Source organism: Sarcophilus harrisii, chromosome 3 (genome assembly GCF_902635505.1).
Source record: "Sarcophilus harrisii chromosome 3, mSarHar1.11, whole genome shotgun sequence".
Taxonomy (NCBI): domain Eukaryota; kingdom Metazoa; phylum Chordata; class Mammalia; order Dasyuromorphia; family Dasyuridae; genus Sarcophilus; species Sarcophilus harrisii.
In genome coordinates, this window is record NC_045428.1 from 346,460,838 (window position 1) to 346,484,742 (window position 23,905).

At 31.8% G+C, this 23,905-nt stretch overlaps 1 protein-coding gene across 1 annotated transcript in view; it reads right to left on the bottom strand.

Annotated features, from left to right (window-relative positions):
• LRP1B (LDL receptor related protein 1B) overlaps positions 1–23,905 on the bottom strand; it is a 2,378,573-nt gene that overhangs the window by 672,924 nt on the left and 1,681,744 nt on the right. Inside the window, exon 33 of the mRNA XM_031963676.1 lies at positions 32–172. Coding sequence (XP_031819536.1) covers positions 32–172 — 141 coding nt within the window. The remainder of the gene's footprint in view (positions 1–31; positions 173–23,905) is intronic.

The following is a 23,905-nucleotide window of genomic DNA, read 5'->3' on the forward strand; positions in this document are numbered from 1 at the left end:
GGCAGCTTGAAGACATTGTAGTGTGACTTACCTCGCTGAGTTTCTTTATCATACACTTTCATATGCACAACCCCTGAAGTCTTATTCCGGAGGACAGTGGGGTTCCTTCCATCTCTTTTGCTGCAGGTGCCCAGCTGAGCTAAGTTTTGGTCTGCCCACCACAGCTTTTTATCTGGAAAAATGGCAGGGTATTTTTTTAAAAGATAATTATCTTATTAAATAACGATAAACAGTTGATACATTGTAATCTTTTTTCATTTGTTTTATTATAATCCAAAACTACATTTCTAAGGAAAACACTGAAAATCATTTTAACTTCCAAAAAAAACTAATGAGCATAACATGTTATTATTCACAACTGCTGTCCCCTGTCCATCCAATTAAAAAAGCTTGATTTTGTTAACTTTTTTTTTCCCCAAAGAAGACAATAGTCACAAAGAAAAGTACATTTCAAATGAACTGTAAATAGAAATTCTTAAAGACAAATACAATTTATCACTAATCGTACTTTTTGTTATTGCTATTAATATAACAAGTGAATAACAAACCTAACATAATACCCTCCACCCCAAGAAAAAAACCAAATAAAATTAAATTACACATTGCTTCTTATCCTTGTCATTATTCTCAGATTACTAATTGTTCTGGGTTGGTATCTGTTTCATCTTAATAATATTACTTCCTGCTATAACAGGATTTTCAGTGTTTACAATTACCAGCTTATTGACTTACATATATCATCCTTATTTTTCTGTATGTTTTAAAATTTAAAGGAACTTATAAAATTTGAAATAAAAAATGTCACTGTTTCCAAGAAATTAAATCAGTTTTTAGTTTATCTATAACAACATTGTGTTCCTGATAATAAGCCCAAGAGTGTTAGGGTTCATAAAATGCAAGAATCACCTTCCTGTGGTGATTGTAGTATATTTTATGACATATATTTCACTTAATGAAAAAAAATATTAAATTTTTATTTGACTGAGACTAAGATAGAGTGAGGTTGGGTGGGGAAGTACAGAAGGCAGGAAGGAATCTCCATTAAACTTAGAAAAGTAGAAAGGAATTCTTATTCTAGTTAGACAAAAGAAAACAAAAACCAAACCTATTCTAGTTAGACAAAATAAAACAAAACAAAACCCAAACCTATTAGTCCTGGACCAGTATCCATTATTTAGATGGAAAATAGTTGTCATTGGTACTAAGATCATATCCCAAATTTCATTTGCAGATGAAATAGTGTGCAACTTTTAATGGGATCTTTGATTCTTATAAAAAACTCTTTCATAGAAGTTTTGAAATGAAAATAAATCTACCTCATCACTGCTCCAGTTCTGAGTTTTTAAATTTTTATTTCAATTTTCATTCCTACTCTCCCATGATACTTACTAAACTTGATTTCTACCATTATACTAGTGGTTTCTCTCATTCATTGTGCCCATTTTTACCCTCTGAATTACATGAGATTCCCTCCAATGTGGTTTCTTGACTCTGTGATGTTCTCTTCTTTTTGATAATATATGATGGTTCTCTGTGGGTAGGTTTCTTGGGGAGGTTTCTGGAGGCAGCCTTAGTTTCAGTTCATATAGCCAGGTATTAAAGTAGTTCTTTATTGTTTCTTCCAAAATAACCCAGTTAGCTTTCTTTGGTTCTAAGAGCTCTTGTTGCTAGCTTCAGCCTCTCTCTGAATCTTGGTTCTGCCCGACTGCAGAGCAGCTTCTCAATCTCCCGAACTGAACTCAAACTCTGTCAATCTTCTGAAGTGACTTCTGGCTCTAGCTCAACTCCGACTCGTGGCTTCTTCTGAACTGACGCTCCTCCACTCTGAATCTTTTCAGCTGACCTTGCTGACTGAACTCACCTGTTTTTATGCTCTCTCAAAGGTTGACTCCTCCTCTGAGAGTGGGATTATGGGAGGTGTGAATTCACAAAGTTACAAAGTTAACGTTGTGAATCTCCCATACTTGTGAACTCCAATATGTGAGCTCTAATGTGTGACCTCTAATGTGTAAACTCTTAAAGGTGCAAACCCAAGCACACAAGCATTGCTTCCATAATTCCACTTAGTACCTTGTTTCTTTTGGCCCATAACATCTCCTTGTAGGATCAGATCAATCATACTGAATCATGCTAAATTAGACAATTGACTTATCGCTTTGTAAGGATTCTAACATGACTGCATCATTCCTTCGATGTTTTGCAAAGTCTGCTTTGACAAATGGAACACTCTCATTGCATATGTTTAAATGTCCTGATCCAAAACCAAAAAATTTTGTGTTCAATCATTAACATGTATTGTTAAATGCCTACTCTGTGGAAGGCATTGAGCTATGTGCTGGGGGATAAAATGACAACAAAATATACATAATATATGTATAGATGGTATCATATATGTTAATATTTACACACATAAAGAATACAAATATAGATTTGAGAAAGTAGATGTTATCAGGTAGAGAATCAGGAAAGGATTAATGGAGAGGGTGATGCTTGAAATGAACTTTGAAGGAAATCAGGAATTTCAAAACAAAAAGATGAGGAGGAAGAATATTCCAGATACAAAGGCAGAGAGTGGAGAAGTATGAAGACACAAGATGGTATATAGCGAGGAAGAGCAAGTAGACCAATACTGCTGGACTATAGGGTTTATAGAAAGGAAAACTGTGTAAGAACTTGAAAAGGTAAAGGAAAAGGTCATGAAGACCTTTGAATAATAGATACAGAAGTTTGTATTTGAACCTAGAGGTTCCTAGAGGACAACACTGTTTATGCCTATCTCATAGTTTCTTGGAATGACACTCTACTTTTCTAAACTTCTACTAGAACCTTAATATGGATATATGGATATATGAGGTATGACAATACAACAGTTGCCTATGTTAAATATCTTTGGATAAATGTACAATTTTGTATCACTATATAATGGAACATAGAAACACAATAATAAAAATAATACCAAATTTTTAATAGATATGGCGAAAACAAAGAAAAACTTTAACATTTTTTGTTACCCTATGATTTTATTCAAAAGCTGGAGCTAGTCACTGAAATGTGCTAGGAATATGACAAGGCATTACCAATAATGTCTCTTAGATATAAATGTATTATGTTCTCACCAAAAAAAAAAAAAAAAAAAAAGAATTCTGAAACTCTCAGTGAGAGTATGTACAAATGTGATTAACATATGTATATATATATATATATAAACATACATGAACACATATATATATGAATATTGATAGTTTTGTAAAGAAAACTATATTTTACCAGTTCAAAGCAATGTTGGAAAAGAAAAGATATTCAATTAACTCAAAAGCAACTTAACTAGTGTTTTTTTACACTTAAAAAATCCCAACACTATCTGGTAACTATTACATATTGTTAAATGCATTGTTTTCTTTCCTATTTCCAGATTCATAGATTTTATAAGGCGTCACAGTGGATAAGCATGTGAAAATTCCATATTCCTACTTGACAGGGAGTGTAAGTCTTTATTTGAAGACATTCATGAGAAAGTACCAACTTCATCTCAAGACATCTCATTCCACTTTGAATTAGCACTAATTTATGGGAAATAGTCTCTCATATAATGCCAAAATTTGTTTCTATACTATTAGTTTTGATTCTCCCTTCTAGGTATAAGCAATTTAAATCTAAATTTTCTTCCACATGACAATGCTTTGTATAATAATAATGAGTTAACAGTTAATATGTATAAGATACTGTGCTAATTACTTTACAATTATTATCTCCTTTGACCCTCAAGTCTTTAATGGTAAATATTTCATAGGAAATAACCCAATTTATTATATATATAAGCAAAAAGTAAGGTAGGAAAGTGAGGTATAATACATCAACAATTAGAAGTCTGTATTATCAATATATTGATTCAGGAACTGATTTTTCAGTATCACATCCCACTAAAACTTATTTATTAGCTTCAAAATATTTTTACTTGGAGCAGTGAAGATAAATAATCAGTCTCTACTATTATGACATAATCTAGAATATAAAAAGCCATATATATAATTACATAATAATAGTAAAGATCTTTGCTCTAAAGTGGCATTAATTCATCAACCAGTAGGGATTTGCTGAAAGGTATTTTATCCAAGAACAGGAGAGGGTTTGTACAAATATACCTATATATGTAAAGAAAAGGAAGCATTAAGACCAAATTCAAGATCTTTCCTTCCTGAAAACCATACTCTAGAAATTAGTCGTATGTAAGAGTATCAATTCTGATGAACAAAAATGACCCAAACATTTATTAAGGGCCTGATGAGTAAAAGGCACTCTTTTAGATATGAGAAGGAAAAAAAATCAAAATACTACATCTTCCCTATCTTCATAGAGATTAAAGTCAAATACAAAACGATATATAAGTTTCCCCAATATAGACTATGCTCTTAGTCTTCACTTATTTATTACACTAAAATTAATTCATACATTGGAAGAAAGTTAATGAGGTGGTAATGAGAATGTGTAAATAGTGTGTATATGTATGTGTATGTGTGTTTTGTATGTGTGTGTGTGTGTGTGTTTTTCAACTATTAACATTCCTTTGAAACCTCTAATCAAGGATGGAAAAAGGCTTTTATAATTTCTTACTATATTGTAGGTAATATAATGATTCCAGCTAATTTATTGTTATTCTTGTTTAAATATCTTGTTTAAAGATATTCTTTGTTGACCTATTCACATATATTATCTCTTTCTACAGCCACATATCTGATAACTTTTTATTTGGTTCTAGCAAGCAATGATTGGAGGTAGAAGAATCAAAGTCTAATCCTAATAAGCTGTAGGAAATACGTCAAATTGCTAATCTCTCTGTAGTTTGGTATTCCCATATGTAATTAAAACATTTGCCCTATTTTACTCTCAAAGAAAGCATCCAGATATCATAGGAAAACATGCTTCAAAAAGAAAAAAAATAAATTGATATGACTGTCATTAGTGAAAAACCATATATCTTCCTTAGTATAGATTACAGATCTGAATCCACCTATAGAGGGCTGGAGAAGTATGCTTGAAATAAGGTGTTAACTCAGTGGAATTGATGAGATAATGGTTCTCTAGTTCACATATAAACTTAGTATTTAGAACATGGTGATGTAATGGTTCTTTAGTTCACACATACATAGAATGCTATAATGATGTAATTGTAATAGGATAAATAAGGGCTAAGGAATGGACATTCTATCTTTGACCAGCCTCATGGTGGCTCTCATGCCTCCTGCACTAAGATCAAGACTGGGCCAGAATAAAGAATCTAAATTCTATTCTTGACTATTTTCATGATGTCTATCCTCCTGAGACCAAGGCTTGTCCAAAGGACCTCTAGAAATCTAGTCCAAGCTTTACATCCACCTTTTTTTGGAAGCTTTCAGTAACTATTTTCCAACCAATTGGCACAATTTTGTTATTATTGCGTTGTTGGAAACATTAACCTAACTGCATATTTGTTTGTCTTCTTTCCTATATTAGAAAAGAAACTCAAAATGAAAAGAATATGAATAATTTCAATATACATTCCATCACCTATTTTTACACTGTATAACCTAATTAAAAAGAATAAAGATATATGAGAAAGAATAGAAGTCCACTTTCTTCTTTCCATGTTTCCAGAATGTCCTGTCTTCTGCTTATTTATCTTTGCGAAGACTGCTTCACCCCATTGTGTACCTGCTCTCCCTACTCACCTCTGCCTCTTGGAACTTGTAGTTCTCTTCAAAGTTCAGCTCACAGGCCATCACCTTAGAGAGTTTTTTGTTTTTTTAATTTTCCCAGATGGTGTCCTCTATACTCCCTCTCCTCAAAAAATTGTCAAAAGATTTTGTACATGTATTTACTTATTTGTGAATATATCATAACACCTTAGCAAAATTTACCATCCTGGAAGACAGTTCATGAATCATGGAAAGTATTTGATAAAAGGTTGCTACAGATTAATGGATTTGAGGAAGTTTCCTTGGTATAGGTATTTCCTACTTTAGCAATGAAAGTAATTTAAATTTTTACAAAAGAAACAAAAAAGAACATGAAAACCAATATGGAAAAACAACAACAACAACAACAATAACAACAAAATGGTAGAATTCGAAAGAATGATTGGGAAGTCAACTTAAGGATTTTATAAGGTGAAAATATCTACCTATAGCTATCTATCTATCTATAGCTATATCTATGTATATATTGATATTTATGTTTTGAAATAATAGGGATGATAAATTAATTTACTCCACTGACTTGTCCTTTCTTGTGTCCTTCCACTGCTGACACATGTAGTCAAAGCCTTCCTTTATATATACATTTGTGAAAATATTAAAGGGATCAACATGAAGTAACTAGTGATTTAAGCCAAAAGAAATATATGTAAGGTACCATGTGTTCATGAACATTGTTTTTATAATCAGAACATTGTTTTAAAAAAATAGATCACACTGATTTTATTCTACTATATTCATTCAATTTTCTTTCTTACTGTCTCTTTCTGACTGTCTATATATTAATATTAATTATATATATTAATATATGAATATCATAATTCAAACTAAAAAGAATGAATGTTGTAGAATAAAATCAGTTAGCACATACTTTTTAAAACAAAGTCTGATTATGAAAAAAATTATATTGACATTTGGGGACAAAGAGATGACAAATTAAATCAATTCACTGCATTATTTCTAGGACATAAAATAAGCATTTCTATGATCCAAAAATTATTTAGGAGAAAAAAGGAGTGAAAAGATTATCTGGTGAACATGATTGCAGCCAGTCACAGATCTGTCCCATAGCGACTGCATGGGGCCAGAACGGCAGCCTAGGCCCCACACTGCTGCCATAGCCAGAAAGTCTAATAATGGAGTGCCAGCACTGCTGACCAGGCCTGAGGACTGACTCCACATCATTAGAGTCAGCAGCTTCAGGTGAATAAGTCATCTTTCACCTTTTTTTCTGGAATGTCACATCCCTGAATATTCTCCCCACTTCCATCTCCCCTCCCATTTGCATTATCTGGATTCCATCACAAGTAAGAAAAGATGGGGAATAAGCAAATTGCCATCAGAATTACTTCTCATGGTTTCTACCTGAAGAAAAGGCTGAGATTGATGGATTATTTGCTGGCATAGCAGGAGGTTTGGAGATGGCTTAATGTGAAAAGAACAAAATTTTTCCCAATCCCTATCTCTTTGGAAATGTTACAGACTTCTTGGGATGCCATGCTCCAAAAAATGAAATGTAGACTCTATGAAGACAAGAGGAATATTGACCTGAGGGGGTTAACCCAGTTTCTAGAGAATACATCATCAGAGAACACTTTTCAATTTTCATGTCAGAGATATTAAAAAAATGCAGGGAGAAGAGCAAGATGATCATGAAAATGTTCCTTGTACTTTCTGGAAATGTGAAAGCAAGTCATATCCAAGAGTTTACATTTACTGTGCTACAGAAATGAACTGAAAGGATGGAATATGAATACTGGTTTAAGTCCATTGGCTACCGAACTGTTCTCATCACTGAAATAAGGCAATCCCCGTTCAAGAGAAAAACTGTGATAGCAGTTTGATTGAAGACTGGCTGCTTAAAGTGCCCCAGATTTCCACAGTTTTAAAGGTGATCATCAGGCAAAGATTCCTTATTTTGCATTCTTAAGCAGATTGCTGGTTTCATTCCAGAGTATAAAGATGACAAAGAATTCATGAGCTTTTTTAACATTCCTACCATTATTTACATCAACTCCTACCTGCCTTCAAATCTATGGCACACATGGAAACTGATTTTTTCTTCTCAAATTCACAGCTACAGCTTTACAAAACTTTGTGGGAATATTATAGAATTATTACTGTTTATTAATAAGTTCCCTGCTTATTAGTGTTAAGGAATGGCTACATATTTGGTGGTTTTTGCACATCATTCCTAAGCACTCAAGAGCTATTTTCAAGAGGACTATAGAAAAACATTGACCTATATACATACAGGGGATATAATGATTATTATATGTATTTGAAATTTGGATAACAATCTATGCCCAATGGATTGAGCATGGGAGTTCAGTTCAATTACTGTGGGCTTTGAATTGATTGTGATTTTTGGGAAAGGACACAGCAAAGCAAATCCTAGATGTTCTACTTATAACAACCCTCAGCTACCAGCCAGGGAAAACTTTTTAATTGGATTGCTTAGAGTTGTGGAGAGTTGGATATTTCACAAGTGAGAAGTCAACCTGTGAGAAGAATCTTCTGGATAGTGAAAAAGAGGTTAGAAATGATTGGGAAATGTTATTATGTGAAGGAACTGAAATCCATGTGAAGACTATGATGATGATGAATAAGGTGCCATCCTCAGCTCTGTGTTCTTAATAACTGGGAACTAATCACCCTGAGACTAAGTTTTTAATCCCATTGTAGATTAATTTCAAGATGTAATGAAAACCTTCCCCTTGGTGCCATATCTAGAGTCAGATAAGTGTCTGGAATTGAGTAAGAAGGTTGTTGGTTGGATGAGTAAAACAATATTCTTTGTGTGTCCTTTCGATAGCTTATGGTTATTTCAGAAGTTTCTAATAGAAATCTTGATTATTCAAGTCATTAAGGAAGGTTCTCACATAAATAAGATGTATATTAATATTTAAGTACAAAATAATTCTATTAAATACAAATATTTTGATATTCCAATTAAAAGAATTTGTTATCTCTCCAAGCTTTCAAACTTTGGATCAGTATTTTTACTCAGAATAACATTAAGGTGATTGATGTTATTAAACAGAATACTCTAGAATCTCTTTTAGCCAGTGAATCTAAGGTCTCATTGCACAAAGACTTATAGAATAGTAGAGCCTGAAGGGGTATTAAAGTTCAATGAGTTCAGCTTTTGGTTTCGTTCATAATAATACATAGAAGTCTCCTCCTTATTTTAATGTTTTGTTTTTTTTTCATTTCCCAGACTTAGAGAAGCGAAAGGCCAATCAGGCAAAATACTACATTGTAATAAACTAGGAATATAGACTCAGGTGTAGAGTAATCTGGTACCTTGTTATAATATGATTCACAATGGCATGAAATTGCCCTGCTGCAGAATGTCTGCTTGTATTTCAGCTAAGACATTAAAGTACTAGAAGCACCATCAGAACTTCCCTAAACTTGGACTCAACCATCACTTACAGATGCTAAACATCGTTTTGTACAAATGTTTCCAATGCTGAATTGTAATGTCTCCCTTTTACCTACTCAAATTAAAGGATATTTGAGGGTCAAATGTTATAAATAGGCAGTTTTCAGAAGGAAAAAAAATACAAGCTATCACTAGCCATATGAAAGAATGCTCTAAATCACTAATAATTCGAGAAATACTAATTAATTAACTCTAAAATTCCACTTTACACTTAGATTTACAAGCTGAGGGGAAAAAGAAAATGACATGCTGGAGAGGCTGTAGAAAAAAATGGTACAAACCCTTTGATTCAACAATACTGCTACTAGATTTGTAGCCCAAAGAGATCAAAGAGGAAAAGAATCCATATATATACAGAAAAAGTAGGTCTTAGAATTGAATATTCCCCCCCCCAAAGAAAACAAAATCTCTCCTTTGAATTTCTTTCTCCCAGCAACTATCAATAGAACATATATCCTCTTTCTTTCTCGACTGTTTTCTCTACACTACTTAATTGATTTACTATACTTCTCTTGTACCTAGTAAACAGTATCTAGAGGACCTAGCTCTCCTTCTAATTCTAGTCACGTACTTAGACAATGCTTCTATTCTCAAATCACAATCATTTATTTTTTTCATAATCTCATTAGAAGGCAATTCAGCACAGAATAATTTCATCACTAGCTTTTTGAGTTCTTACCATCTTTGGATATAGGAGATAGGATTACTGCTCTTATGATAAAATAAAATAAAACCATTCTTAAAATAATTGCCAATAATTCATGGCTTTTCTTGTCCTCCTATTCATGCTATTAAGACCTTTCATATTTTGTGTCTGAAACATATGGGATAATGAGAAAGATCACATTCAAATTAAAAATTCTCTAAGAATCATTTATTTCATCAGTATAATAATTGACACTTCTCTTGCCTTTTTTTTTTTTAAAGTAGAAGATAGAAAAAGAAAATAAGTTCTGAGAAGATCCAGAAAATATTTGACTGAGGGTTAAAGATTTTAATTACATGAGAAAATTGAAATGGAAATATGAGTATATATATATATATATATATATACTGCAGGCCCAATATGACATTTGACTTAAAAATAAATAAAAAGAGACCCACATCTGAGCATAGTTATCCACAGGAAAATGCTTTTGTGACCATCTGCCAGATTTGTAAATCTAGGCTATGTTGGCCAATACCACTGAAAAGCAAAAAGGATGGTATCTAGCTACCTCCTCTCTATTTAAATTAGTCCTATGCACCAGAACATAGCTTGATTCCAAACAATGTTATATTCTACCATCAACTGGTAACTAGTATATGAACAGAATTTGGGAATGAATCCTTCAGTTCTTTTCATTCATTCTCTGTCTTTAATTAAAATGTTATGGTGATTTAATTTGCTCCAAGTTCCTTATAAATCTTAACTATACTGCCCTTTTTCCTATTCTAAAAAGTTCAATATTGCTTCCTTTCAAATGAAAGGAAATGCAAGTAGTGAACCAAAATGATGATATAGAGTTTAATTTAACATTATAATGTATGCTTTACCTTAAACACTAATTTAGCTTGAAAAAAGGAATTCCTTAAAAAATGATTCTTGAAAAACTTAAACTGTACTAATTAGTAAAGGAGAAATAATTACTATTTTGAGCATTTTAAGTAACATTCTCAAGCTAACATGATTTAATTGTTTATGGTAATGAAAGTGTTCTCTGATCACTAATTGTAATCTTGTTGCTAAAACTGCATTATGATGTGCATTACAATTGTTCTATTTATTCATTCCGTTAGGTAATTAGCTTTAAGAAGAGCAACATATTGGAAAACAGAAATTTAAAGTGACAAAAATTGCTATATGAGCATTGCATATTGTCCTTTGGAGATTTTAAGCAGTACTTTTAATGCAAATTTTGATGGGCCATTAGTTTTCATTAATGGTGGTTTGAGTACTTAGAGAAGACAACTATGTACTGTACTTAGTGCTGGGCAAATTGCCTAGATATATTTCATATATTACTGTTACTGTAATGAATAGTATTATGGCAATTAGAAAACTGATGGATTAGAAAATGTAGGTATATCTATTTAAAAATTTTAAGCTAAATGACATCTTTCAGTACAAGTAGAAAAGTGGGATGTCACAATGTTAAAAGTATGATTTAAAAGTAGAATATGTAGAAAATTAATAATTGCATTTGATTGGTTGAAAGAAGTATTGTATATATAAAGCCAAAAATTGTAGCACAATAGAAGTATTCCTCATTATGTTCACTAGGCGTTTCCCTATAAAGTTGAGCATAAATCTATTTTATTTCAACGAACTTACATTTTAAATGTTACTATTATCTATTTAAAAGAATGTAATGAAAAATAAATAATTTTTGTAAGGTAAATAAAAATAATTTTTCTGATATACACCTATTCCCTCCTCTTTGTTTCAAATGCTCTAAAAAAATCTTCCACTGAGTATATATTCACTGGGACACACACACACACACACACACACACATATATATACACACATATGTATACATACATACACACACATACACATATATATATGTATCTCACTGGGCACAAAAATTGCATTAATATTTCTACAAACAGCTCACAAAATTGTCCTTGTAAAACATCCATGGATCAAAGGGCATTATGAATCTTGACTCAATCCATAGAAAGCAAATAAGAATTACTACAGGAGATCAAATAAAAACCATGAATGAATATGACACACCAGAACTGAAATCTAACAGACTACACAGGGATTTTCACCTTTTTTCAATGTTTGTTCTCTGGATTTTTTTCTCAGAGGAAATCAATTATATTCATATACAGTTTTCAAAATACTAAAATATAGTTCATAAACATTCAGGTTAAGATCCCTTGCTTATGGTCTAAAAAAAGATGAGATATAACCATTTCTATACATAATTCTTACCAAAAAAAAGTCTAACCTGCACCTATAATGAATATATATATATATATATATATATATATATATATATATATATATATATATATATATATACCTACACATATAATGTGTATATTTAAATTGGGATACATGAACCAAAGATACTGACATTTTAAAATCATTTTGAAATTCATCTTTTTTCTAAAAACTTAGAATTTCCTTGCAGTTTTATCAAAATGCAATGCAATTCAATATTTATTGAGCACTTACAAGTAACTCTGTTAGTCAGAGTAATTCAAAGACAAAAATTTGATGTGGCCTCTATCTTAAAAGAGCTTATGAGTAAAAAGGAAAAATAAAACATATATGCTTTAGAGCAACAATAAATGAATGAAACTGAAACATTAGTCAATCAAAATAACTCAATATTCAAAAGAATAAACAATTATTTTATTACATGCTTAAAAACTTTTACATATTATATTATTCTACAAGTACTCTGTGTGTATATGCGTGTGTGTGTGTGTGTGTGTCCCACAGATAGGGAACATCTAGTGAGGAAACTTTAGTACTACTGTAGATGAATTCCTTCTTACAAAATGTCAAAAAAAAAATTGTCTTTAAGAATATTCTAATTCATTTAAAAGGTATATTATGTTTTGCATTAAACTATCAACTTGAAACCAAGACTTACTCTGAAACTTAACAGTTCACTGAACCACATTGAGGCCAAGTTGATATCTATGTATATACAATGATAGAAATAGAGATGAAGACATAGATCAATGATATAACTAATTTAATTTTAACTAATCTGTTTTTAGTTTTTTGAAAATAACAAGAATGTTGAAATCTGTAAGTACTAATTTATAGCTATAACAAATATTTCTCTTATCACAGCAAGCATTAGTAGTAAAAGTAATAATGATAATCATTTTGATTTTACTCATTTCAGTTGTGTCCACTCTTTGTGACAAAGATAAAGAAACAGTTTTCCTCATTTCCTTTTTCCAGCTTACTTTAGATAAGAGGAACTAAGGAAAATAGAATTAAATGACTTGCCTAAAGTCATATATCTGGTAAGTATCTGAAGCCAGATTTGAACTCAGGAAGATAAATCTTCCTAATTCTAGATCCAACACTCTATACATTATGGCATTACCTAACTGTCCCTCAATAATCAGAATAGCTTACCTTTATATGACACTTCACACACACAATGTTTAAACATATTACCTAATTTGAAATGCAAAACAGTCCTATGTGCTGGTAAATACAAATAAAATTGCCATTATTTTACAAATGAGAAAGCTAAGGTATTCAATTTTGTGTAGCTTGTGCAAAATGATACTAATAAGCATTCTGGCTCCAAATCATTGTTCTTTCTATTGCCATTTGCTTCATTTTAAGAAATTAAATATAAAAATCACAGCATGGAAATTCATCAGATGTTTTGAAGGTAGAAAACAAACAAACAAATAAAAAATCAAAACATTCCATGACTAAAAAGAGACAAAAAAAAATCTATCCAAGGAATCTGGAAGATTGTTCTTAGACATAAATTGTTATATAGTCTGTATTCATCGTTAGGACACATGTCCTACATATGTAGCTACATTATCTCACCAATATGGTTAATTTGTCCAGTTGTGGACATCACAATATACCTGTGTTACATATTATATTATTCTACAAGTACTCTGTGTGTATATGTGTGTGTGTGTGTGTACTTTTAATCCTGTACTATTTTTACTCAGATCCTTCTTCATTAAAAAAAAAAAAAAAAACAAAACATTCAAAATACACAAGAAGATTTCTGCTGTGTCTTTAATATTTCATAGGCTATAGACCAACATTATCGTTACAAATCTATTCTCCTTCAGTCATGATACATAACCAGCTCACCTCTTTAGAAACTGGGAAAAATGATAAATTTGACAGCATGGAAAGCAGATTGATTAGGGGAATCAAGGAATTGTAGTGGATAGAATGCTGGGTTTGGTGTCAGACAGACATTTGTGACAATCCTGCCATAGAAATTGGGTATCATATAACATATAATTTGCCTAAGCAAGTAACAAATCATTTTTGGCCCCAATTTCCTCATCTGTATAATAACAGATTTTTCTGAAAATTTTTAGAGTTCCATTTAACTCTAAATTTAATCTATGACCTTGGTTCAAATTCCACATTTGCATTGACTTATTTTATGCTAGAATTGTAATAGTACAGTTTTATGCTGGTTGCTTAAGCATTCTGGTCTTCATTTCTCTATCTAGAATCTAAATCTGGGCTTTCTTCCTTCCTTCCTTTCTTTCTTTCTTTCTTTTTTTCTTTCTTTCTTTCTTTCTTTCTTTTTTTCTTTCTTTCTTTCTTTCTTTCTTTCTTTCTTTCTTTCTTTCTTTCTTTCTTTCTTTCTTTCTTTCTTTTTCTTTCTTTCATTCAATCTATAAAAGAGAAAAACTCAAAGGAAATCAAGATACAGAAAACCAAACATTAAACAGCTCTAATTAAACTATGAGGGTCATGAGCATGAAGTCACATCATCAGGTATCTAGGAGATGTACTGATTGCTACTTGTTGCACAACTCATTTTCATTTTCCTAACTGTGTTATCTAAATACTGTCATAATTTTTGAAATTGTTCTACCAACTCTTTATTTTTTTATTTCTTTGCATAAAGCTACTTAATTGCTTGTAGTATATATATTAATTTCTCCATTTTTTTTTGGTCTGTCTCAGTAGTTTACCTATGCAAGTTTGCTTAAATCATAGCTGAAAATAAAATTTTCATCAAAAATATTTTCATTAAAAAACTAAATATTTGCCTTTACATGAACTTTCTAACCTGATCATTTTAGGAATTGTTTTTAATTTGCTATTGTTGTTGTTAATGTTTTCTTTATATTTTCATATCTATTTCAAAAAATAATTAGATTATAAAATAAATATTTAGTTAAGGTCTATCTACCTAAACAAATCTGAGTTTTAAAAAGTCAACTTAATATGGTGGTAAAACTAGTGTCTCTCCTAAGAGGAGCTGGGCTCAGATCCCAATATGTGATACTTCTTTGTGACCTTAGGTATATTGTTTAACTTCTCTGACCCTCAGTTTTCTCGTTTGTGCCTTCAAAGTTTCCAAAACTTTTTATTTTACCTCACCTGACCCTCTTATAACTCTGTAAGGCAGTTGCTTATTACTTGATATTAAAATAAAAAGTTGCTATTAAAATATCCCATTTTAAAGATGAAAAAACTGATTCTGAAAGAGGTTAAATGATTGCACTGGATCCTAGGAAGCCACTTGTAGTTCTAAGTCTCTTTAAAAAAAAAAAGACTTTTCAGTTTAAAAGGGCATATGGGAAGATCACAGGAAGAGGATGCCTTTGACCTTCATCTGTTGTTATATGAATATCAATTAAATCAATGACAATTTCAATTATATAAAATTATGTTCTCTGAGAAAGTCCAAAATCAAATTTTTGGAATGGTCGGCTATGATTTATTTTTCTTCATAATACTATATTCTTTTTCTTTCTTGAATAAATCCCTTACTTAAATAAAATAAAACAAAATAAGATAAAACCTTCAATGGATCCCTAATCAAATTGTTTTCAAACTAAACCCTCTGCTTCTAAAACTCCATAATGTGATCTTACCTTAGCAATTTAGTATTATTTTCCACAAATCTCTGAATTGAAATTCTTTTTTTTTTTCTCTTAGTCTTCCCTTAAGAGATAGGGATTTGGGGACATGTTCAAAAACACTGAAGATTCTAGCTCAGTTATTCACTTTGTAGTGCTAGCAAATTATTGAGCTCATTCCTAGCTCTCTTACTCTCATTTTGTGCTATGGATCTCTAAAGCTCTGGCCTTTACCATTTTGCTTGTTTAAATCAAACTCATTTCTCAAGATCCACTTCAGATTCAGTCCAATGAAGCTTTCTCTGTTATGTTGAACTCTCACACATCTATTTCTCTAAAATTTGTTATCTCCTATCAAGAAGATTTAAATTTGGCTCCTTGACTGTATCCTGTTGTTCCTGATTTTCTATGTACATTATTATTGTTGCCAGTTAGATTCTAAGTTAATTTTTTTTTGGGGGGGGGAGGGAGCAGGAGAGATCACCCTTATTCTTTGTCATCTCCAGAACCTAATACCGTGAAAAGCACATAGTAGGTGACCAATAAATATGGATTGTCCAAAGACTTTGTCTTGGTAACACTTCAGAATCATTTACTACCTCATCAATGTGGCTTATTCCTAGACATTATTAAAATGTAATCTTACCCAAAAGGAAATGAAGCACATACCAATTGGTTATAATAAACAAATTGAATACTGTCATTCTGTAATAGGAGTGAATTAAAAAAATAAACACTTACATAAAGAATTTTACTAAAAAATTGGAATTAAGTCAGAGATCAGAGAAGAGACTTCTCATAAGTTTTAATGTAACAGTTTTGCTGGGTCATTTCAATAGTTTTTGAATTTCTATGACCCAATTTGAGGTTTCTTGACAAAGATACAGGAGTACTTTGCCATTCCAGCTCATTTTATAGATGAGGAAACTGGGGCAAAAAGGATTAAGTCAGCTGTCCAGGATCACACAGTGAATAGATTCATGTTATTCTAAACCTAGAACAACATTTACTTTCTTCATTTCCAGGAGTAATAACGGTTACTTCTGGAAAGAGATCATTCTAATTAACCAAGCTCCCTTTCATATAGTTTGAAGGCCATGTTTAGAACCTGATTTCTTTTTCAGACTCGCTTTAAATATCATGCATAAGTTTGGACAGATAACTTTAGCAAGTCTGTATAAGGCAGATCCATTATTTTCTAACTAATTCCATTTATGTATTTACATGAGCTACCATTGTCCCAAATGATAATTTACCATAATAATTAAACTTTGAACATAGAGCCTTTGGTGATGCATTCTGCAAGCCAATTTTATTGGGTGGTAGCATAACATAGTAAAAAGTGAGCTGAACTTAAGAGTCAAGAAGACCAGAGGTGAAATCCTATCCAGAAGTGAAATACAGAGACTGAAGAATAATCAAGAGAAACCATAACAGGATCATTTAAAATCTGAGGAAGATGTATGCTTCTTTAAAAAGAAAATAGTTTTTGCCCAATTTATTACATCAAGTTATTTTACTGAAAAGGATATCTAAAATAAGAATTATTTATCTAAAATGAGAATCATTAGAAAATCTAGCAGAAAGAAACATTTTTGCTATTTTGGTTGAAATAGGAGTAGCATTATATTCATTGTTGAATAAGTTAATGGACAGTTCTCTGAAACTGATATTATCTGGGAGCACTTTAATGTGAAAGCCTTGAATCTCTCACAGGATGCTATCCATTCTTGTTACATTTACTATGAATTTCCTCCAAAATTATTAAGAAGCCTTTGAATCTGGAAGAAAAATACACAGAAGGTATGAACAAATGTCCTTAATGAGTACAGTCATTAATGATTTTCAGTGGGTTCCTTAAAGCTAAATGATGAGCATATTCGGCTTGCATTGATTTAAAATAAAAGTCCTCAGTATAATTAAGTCAACAATGTTAACCCCTTTTGTTACCCATTTTTAATCCATTTTTAGAGATATATATATATATTTTTCTTTCTAAGAGAAGAGTAAATATGTTTATAGAATTATTTTTTTTTTCTGCCTGCACCAACCTTATTTAATTTTTCCTGGAAGTGCTCACAAGTCAGTCTTATCTGTCTAGCATTTACATATGAAGACTAATTTTGGCAAATTCCTATTTGAAGCAGATCAATGGTGTAACATTTATTCAGTGACAGGAAACAGAGAAATTAGCTGTTGCAGTTTTAAAGTTTATGGGTATTTGTAATTAAAGGCTGATTCTTACATTCACCCTTGACTCAGAGTTACTTTTATTAAGTAGAGAGGTTGGACCAAGCTGACAAATTACAAGTAATTTTAGAGTTGGATGAGTTCTGTAAATTTCTATGAAGGGATTTATAAAAAGCACACATCTCATTTTAGACAAGCGAATGAGGCAGCTCTAGGTTCAAAACACGCACAAAATTCCTGATAAAATGAATTTGAGTCTGAACTTTAGCTAACCTTAAAAAAATAAAAAATAAAAGAGGCTGCTAGTTCATACTTATGCAAATCCCTCCAAGGAGATCATATTTTGACATGTTGGAAGAGTGATTTAAAAAAAAATCAGTTCATGTCTTTATAATCTTATTACTTCTATCAGAGATCATTATTTTCTTATTTATCAGAAATTGCTTTAAAATGATCTAAAATATTTAGGGTAAAATACATAGAAGAAATCTAACCAACTATATCAAAACTCCCTCATTTTACAGATGAGAAAATCAAAGCTAGATGCATTCATTAAACAATTATCTAGTGTGGAGTAACAGAAAAAGAACTCACTACATGTGAAGCTAAAAGACCTAGGTTCAATTTGGGGTTCTTGCAGGAACTTATTCAACTCTGAGATAACTTATAATTTATTATTTATGTATGCTTTTATACATATGCATATGTGTATATGCATATGTATATATGTATATTTATGTATGAGCCTATATATATACATACATACACACACATATATAATTATTTGTATATAGTTGTTACATACTTTCTCTTCATTAGATTATGAGCTCCTTGAGAACAGGGACTGTTTTTTACCTTTAGTGCTTGGCACTTTTTAGGAATTAAATAAATATTTGTCCTCTTAACTGTGGTCCTCCGCTTCTTCATTGGGAAAAAATGAATGAAATGTACTAGAGGATTATTTTTTTAAGTGCTTGCCAGAGATATAATTCTCTGATTGTGTGATTTATTTCCAAATGTAGTGAAAAACTACCTAATTACAGCCTATACCCTTTACAATTCATTCTCCAAATAACTACTAAATATTCCTAAATTACATCTGATTACAAATTTGTCTTCAAGTTATGTTACTGTCTCCTTATGTTAGAGACAACTGATTGTGCAATGGATAGTGTCTGGAGCCAGGAAGACAGATCAAATATGATCTCATGCACTTACTAATTGTGTGACCCTAAGCAAGTCATTTAAATTCTGCCTCAGTTTCCTTAACTCTAAAATGAAGATAATAATAGCACCTTCCTCACAAAGCTTGTTATAAGGACTAAATGACAGTATATTTGTAAAAAGTGTTAAGCACAATACTTTGCACATAATAGGCACTATATCATGTTTATTCCTCTCCCATTCCTTACTGCCTTTAGGATAAACTGTAAACTTTTCTATCTGACTCTTAAAATTCTTTATAATGTGTTTCCAATTTAGTTTTTCAGATATATTCCATACTTTCTCCATCATACATTCTCTGATCCAGGAACATAAAGGATACATTCTATCTACTGCTTTTTGTGTGTTTCTGAATAAGTTCTTGACTGAAATGAACTCCTTTCCCCCTTCATCTCGCAGGTTCCCTAGCTCATTTCAAGGTTGCATTCCTACTCATTTGGCATCTTCAATGCCTGGCCAAGCTCTAGGTACCCCACAGTGCTTACTTCAACAATCTCTTCCCATTCTGGCAAGGGGAGTCTTTACATGCCTAGGGTAATCATCGTCATAATTCACCAATGAGTTTGAGGCATGTTAGTTGCTTTCGACCTGGTTTAGTCCATCTGCTGCAATGGGTTTTATTGTTGTGTAGCTACTGCACATGCTACAGCTTCTTGGTCATAGGTGAGAACTGGATAAAAGTAAACACCAAAGGTGGATGAGCAAGCCCTGAAAAGAACCGCACAAGTGCTCAAACTACAGGTGCTAATCCTCCCTGAATGCCCCCAGAGAAACGAGAGACAAAGAAAGTAAAAACAAAAGAGAGGGAGAGAAAGGAGAGAAGGAGACATAGAGAAAGGGACAGAGAGAGAGAGAGAGAGAGAGAGAGAGAGAGAGAGAGAGAGAAAGAGAGAGAGAAAGAGAGGGAAAGAAGAGAGACAGAGACAGAGACAGAGACAAAGAGAGACAGAGACAGAGAGACAGAGACAGAGACATAGTTAAATAAACAGCTAAATATATATTGTTGTGAGGGAGAATCTAATGGTTGGATAAAAGAAAAGGGAAAAAATCACTAGGAATCTTCAGCATTATGCAAATATTCATAGATCTATATAGCAGGATAAAATGAGAAGAGTCTTAGATATAGGACAAAGATTTGTTTGGGAGTGGGGTAAGGTAAAACAAGGGCATCCCAGTACAAAATATCCCACTTTAATAAGCATATTGCTTAACAGAGGCTGTAAAAGGAAGACATAAGACTATACATTGAAGATGGCTGGACTTTAATTAATAGAGAACTTACAGGTCTTCATGTCTAAACTCTCCCTCAGAACAGGAAGTAGATTTCATTTGGAAAGTATTTGTTTATATATTTAGCTGTTTAGTTAACTAAAATAATTAGATTTTCATTCCCAATCCCTTTGTGTTAGAATAGTATTATTGTCATCTCACCAACTGTTTACACTTGTTGCAAAAAGGTAACGTTAATATGTGAAATCAAATCTATAACCAATACACAATTTCATTCAATGGTTTCAACCTTTCTCAAAAGTTTACAGGAGAAACAATGATTGACCTTAACTTCACCTCTGGACTTATTCCCTAGAGGTGCTAATGGGAAAAGAAATGGCAATGGAAGGCAAAAGGAAAATGATAAAGAAAGGTCCATATCTTCATACCAAGTAATCAATGCTTGAATCGTGTAAATATGACTATGAATCTGAGCTGTAAAAATATTACAACACACCGCGGTAACAGTCCATTTGAAAATTATGTCAGAAAATGCTTTTCTCAGTGGTATCATTATTTCCTAAGACTGAAGAATATCTGTGAAAGGAAATTCTCTCTAAAAGACTTACTAAATCTGAAAGAAGAAAGCTAGAGGGTAAAACGATAAATATAATTTTAAAGCAATTAACTACTATATATGAGTTCAGAGAAGAAATGTCTGAAATTAGATATTTGTATATTATATTCATGTTTCAAGGAGGTCTAAAAAGAATAAACTTGAAATTAAAGACTAGTCAGCTTACTAAAGGTATCTGTAAAGGACAGATAACAAACTAGTAATAAATATAGGAGTATCCAGAAGTACCATAATTACAGTGACTTTCAAAATCAATCAGACCCAATGGTCAAGGGGAAACCAATCTTAGAGAAGGATCATGACAAGTGATACCTGAGGGCTATTACATTATGTTATTATTATTTTAATTTATATATATATATATGTACATATACACACATATTAGTATATATGAATATATGGATATATATACATCATAATTATATATGCTTCTACAGCTTTCCTTTGATTTATAACATGAAGAACTATATGAGAAAAATATAATAATTATGATAACTTGGATATTTAAAAAATAATAACAGGAAAACAACTTGGCCTAGGTACATTTTGGTCCAAATTTCTTTGAAGTCGAAGAAAGACAACGACATAAAACATTAACAAAACATTCAAATTATGCAAACCAAGTTCATATGTGTTTTAAATGCTAAAATAGAAGTAAGACCAGCTAAATAGAACACTTGGTTTGGGATATAGAAGACTCATTTTCATGAATTCAAATCTGGCCTCAGACACTTACTAGCTAAGTGACTCTAGGCAAGTCACTTAATACCGTTTGCCTCAGTTTTCTCATCTGTAAAATGAGCTGAAAAAAAAGAAATAGGAAACCACTCTAGTACTTTACCAAATAAACAGAAAAATGGGGTTATGAAGAATAGGACCCAACTAATATGACCAAACAACAGCAACAGAATAGAAGAGACAGTTAATTTTTATTTTGTATCAAGGTAAATTTTTAAAATATATATATTTGGTTGAATATGGGATTTACTTTGTAGTAGTTCCAAAATATAGGTAAGCACAGAGAGAGAGAGAGAGAGAGAGAGAGAGAGAGAGAGAGGGAGAGAGAGAGAGAGAGAGAGAGAGAGAGAGAAGGAAAAAGGGAGGGAAGGAGGGAAGGAGAGAATAGGATCCATAGCATTCAACTAGGCATTTGTGGTAACATTAAATAATTAAATAATTGAACCTATTACCTAACTTCAAGGAACCTCATCTATGTGAGAGACACAAAACAAGTTTGTGTGTGTGTGTGTGTGTGTGTGTGTGTGTTTGTGTATAAAAGAATAAGGTCCAAATTCTATCATAATCTGGGTAGTTGCATATCTGTGTGAGTGTGAGAGTGAAATTCAAGATGATATTGGAAAAGCTAAGAGATGCACTATCTAATAATATGATGAAATTGCTGTCACACAAGTACATATAGAAAAATCAAGTAGAAAGATTCACATATATAGATCTTGTGGTTGTTGTTTATCCTTCATTCTTGAAGAGGACCAATGATATCATGATGATGATGTCTTGACTTGTGTGTGAATTGAATTTAAGTTAGGCAAAGCCGAATGAAGTCATAAGTCTCACTCTCTTTTCCAGAGGCATCACAGTCCAGTGGCAAGACAAGTATCAAGGGGACTGGCAATAATCCTGAAAGAAGTAGGTGACATTGGCCTTTTTAAATTAAGGTCTTTCCTAGGACTATCAAGGCACAAGGCCAGTTCAACTGCTCCTTTCTGAGCACTATATCAAGTAGTTACAATTTGAACATTTAATACAATTCACCAAACATTTTGTTAAATCATTTACCATGTATGAAGTACTGTGTTAGATACTGGGAAATTAAAGACAAAAAATTCTGGTGCCTGCTTCCTGTGTTAACAAAGCAATGCTTACTAAAAAATTAAACATTTCATAAAATGTTTTTAATTAAAAATCTTTAAATGTTTCATGTGAATTTAGCATGGTAAAGCTCAGTTCAATTCAATAAACATTTATTAAGCACCTGTTATGTTCAAAATACTATCCAAAGTGATGGAAAATAAGCAAAAATAAAATAGCTTTTACCTTCAAGTTATTTGCTTTCATTGTGTGTGATATATGAAGATGAGCAAATATAACTTTAGATTTTTGTTTTTCTTCTCAGGACCAAAGCAGGGACAATGGCTAATATGAAAATTTATCTCACCCATGCAAATCTTCAACTCTTTTAAAATATACAGTCTTAGAGCTGTGCCTGGGACAACAATATTTTATGAGATTTGCTTGTGCTCTCCTAGTTATTGTGTGTCTCAAAGGAAGCATTGGAACCTTTGTCTTCTTGACTCTTAAGTCCATACCTTCATCCATTATGTCATGCTGTCCCTCTTTTAGCAATAATGAAACATCTACATAGAGAAGTAAATGGGTGAAGAGGAAGACTCAGCAACTTTCTTTTGTAGGTTATGCCATATGTTAGTACTTTTAAATTAAAGCATTTAAGAATAGATAAATGCATTCATATTTTCTGAATATTTTTCCAAATGCTAACATACAATAAACATGATGAACAAAAGAAAAGGTTAGTAGACCAGTTCAACTGAAAAGAAAATCTTCAGATATAAATAGTGTGTCTGATTCTATAAATATGATTTAAGTAAGAGTTATACTTCTCTGAAAATGTTGGTATAGAGTCACATTCCAAAGTTTTTGAAAATGCGGTTAAACTTGACTTTAAATGTAGATGGCTTGATTCCTCCTATGTTATGTTTTAAATACTATTAGTCACAACTAGTCTAGAAAGAACTAAAATGACTTTTGATATATCAGAGCTAAAAGATAGAGAGGTCCTTAAAAAATCACCTAAGTCCAACTATATTATTTTATAGATGAAGAAATCAAAGCCCTAAGTTTACACATGCAGTGAATTTTAGAAACAGAATTCTAATCCATGTC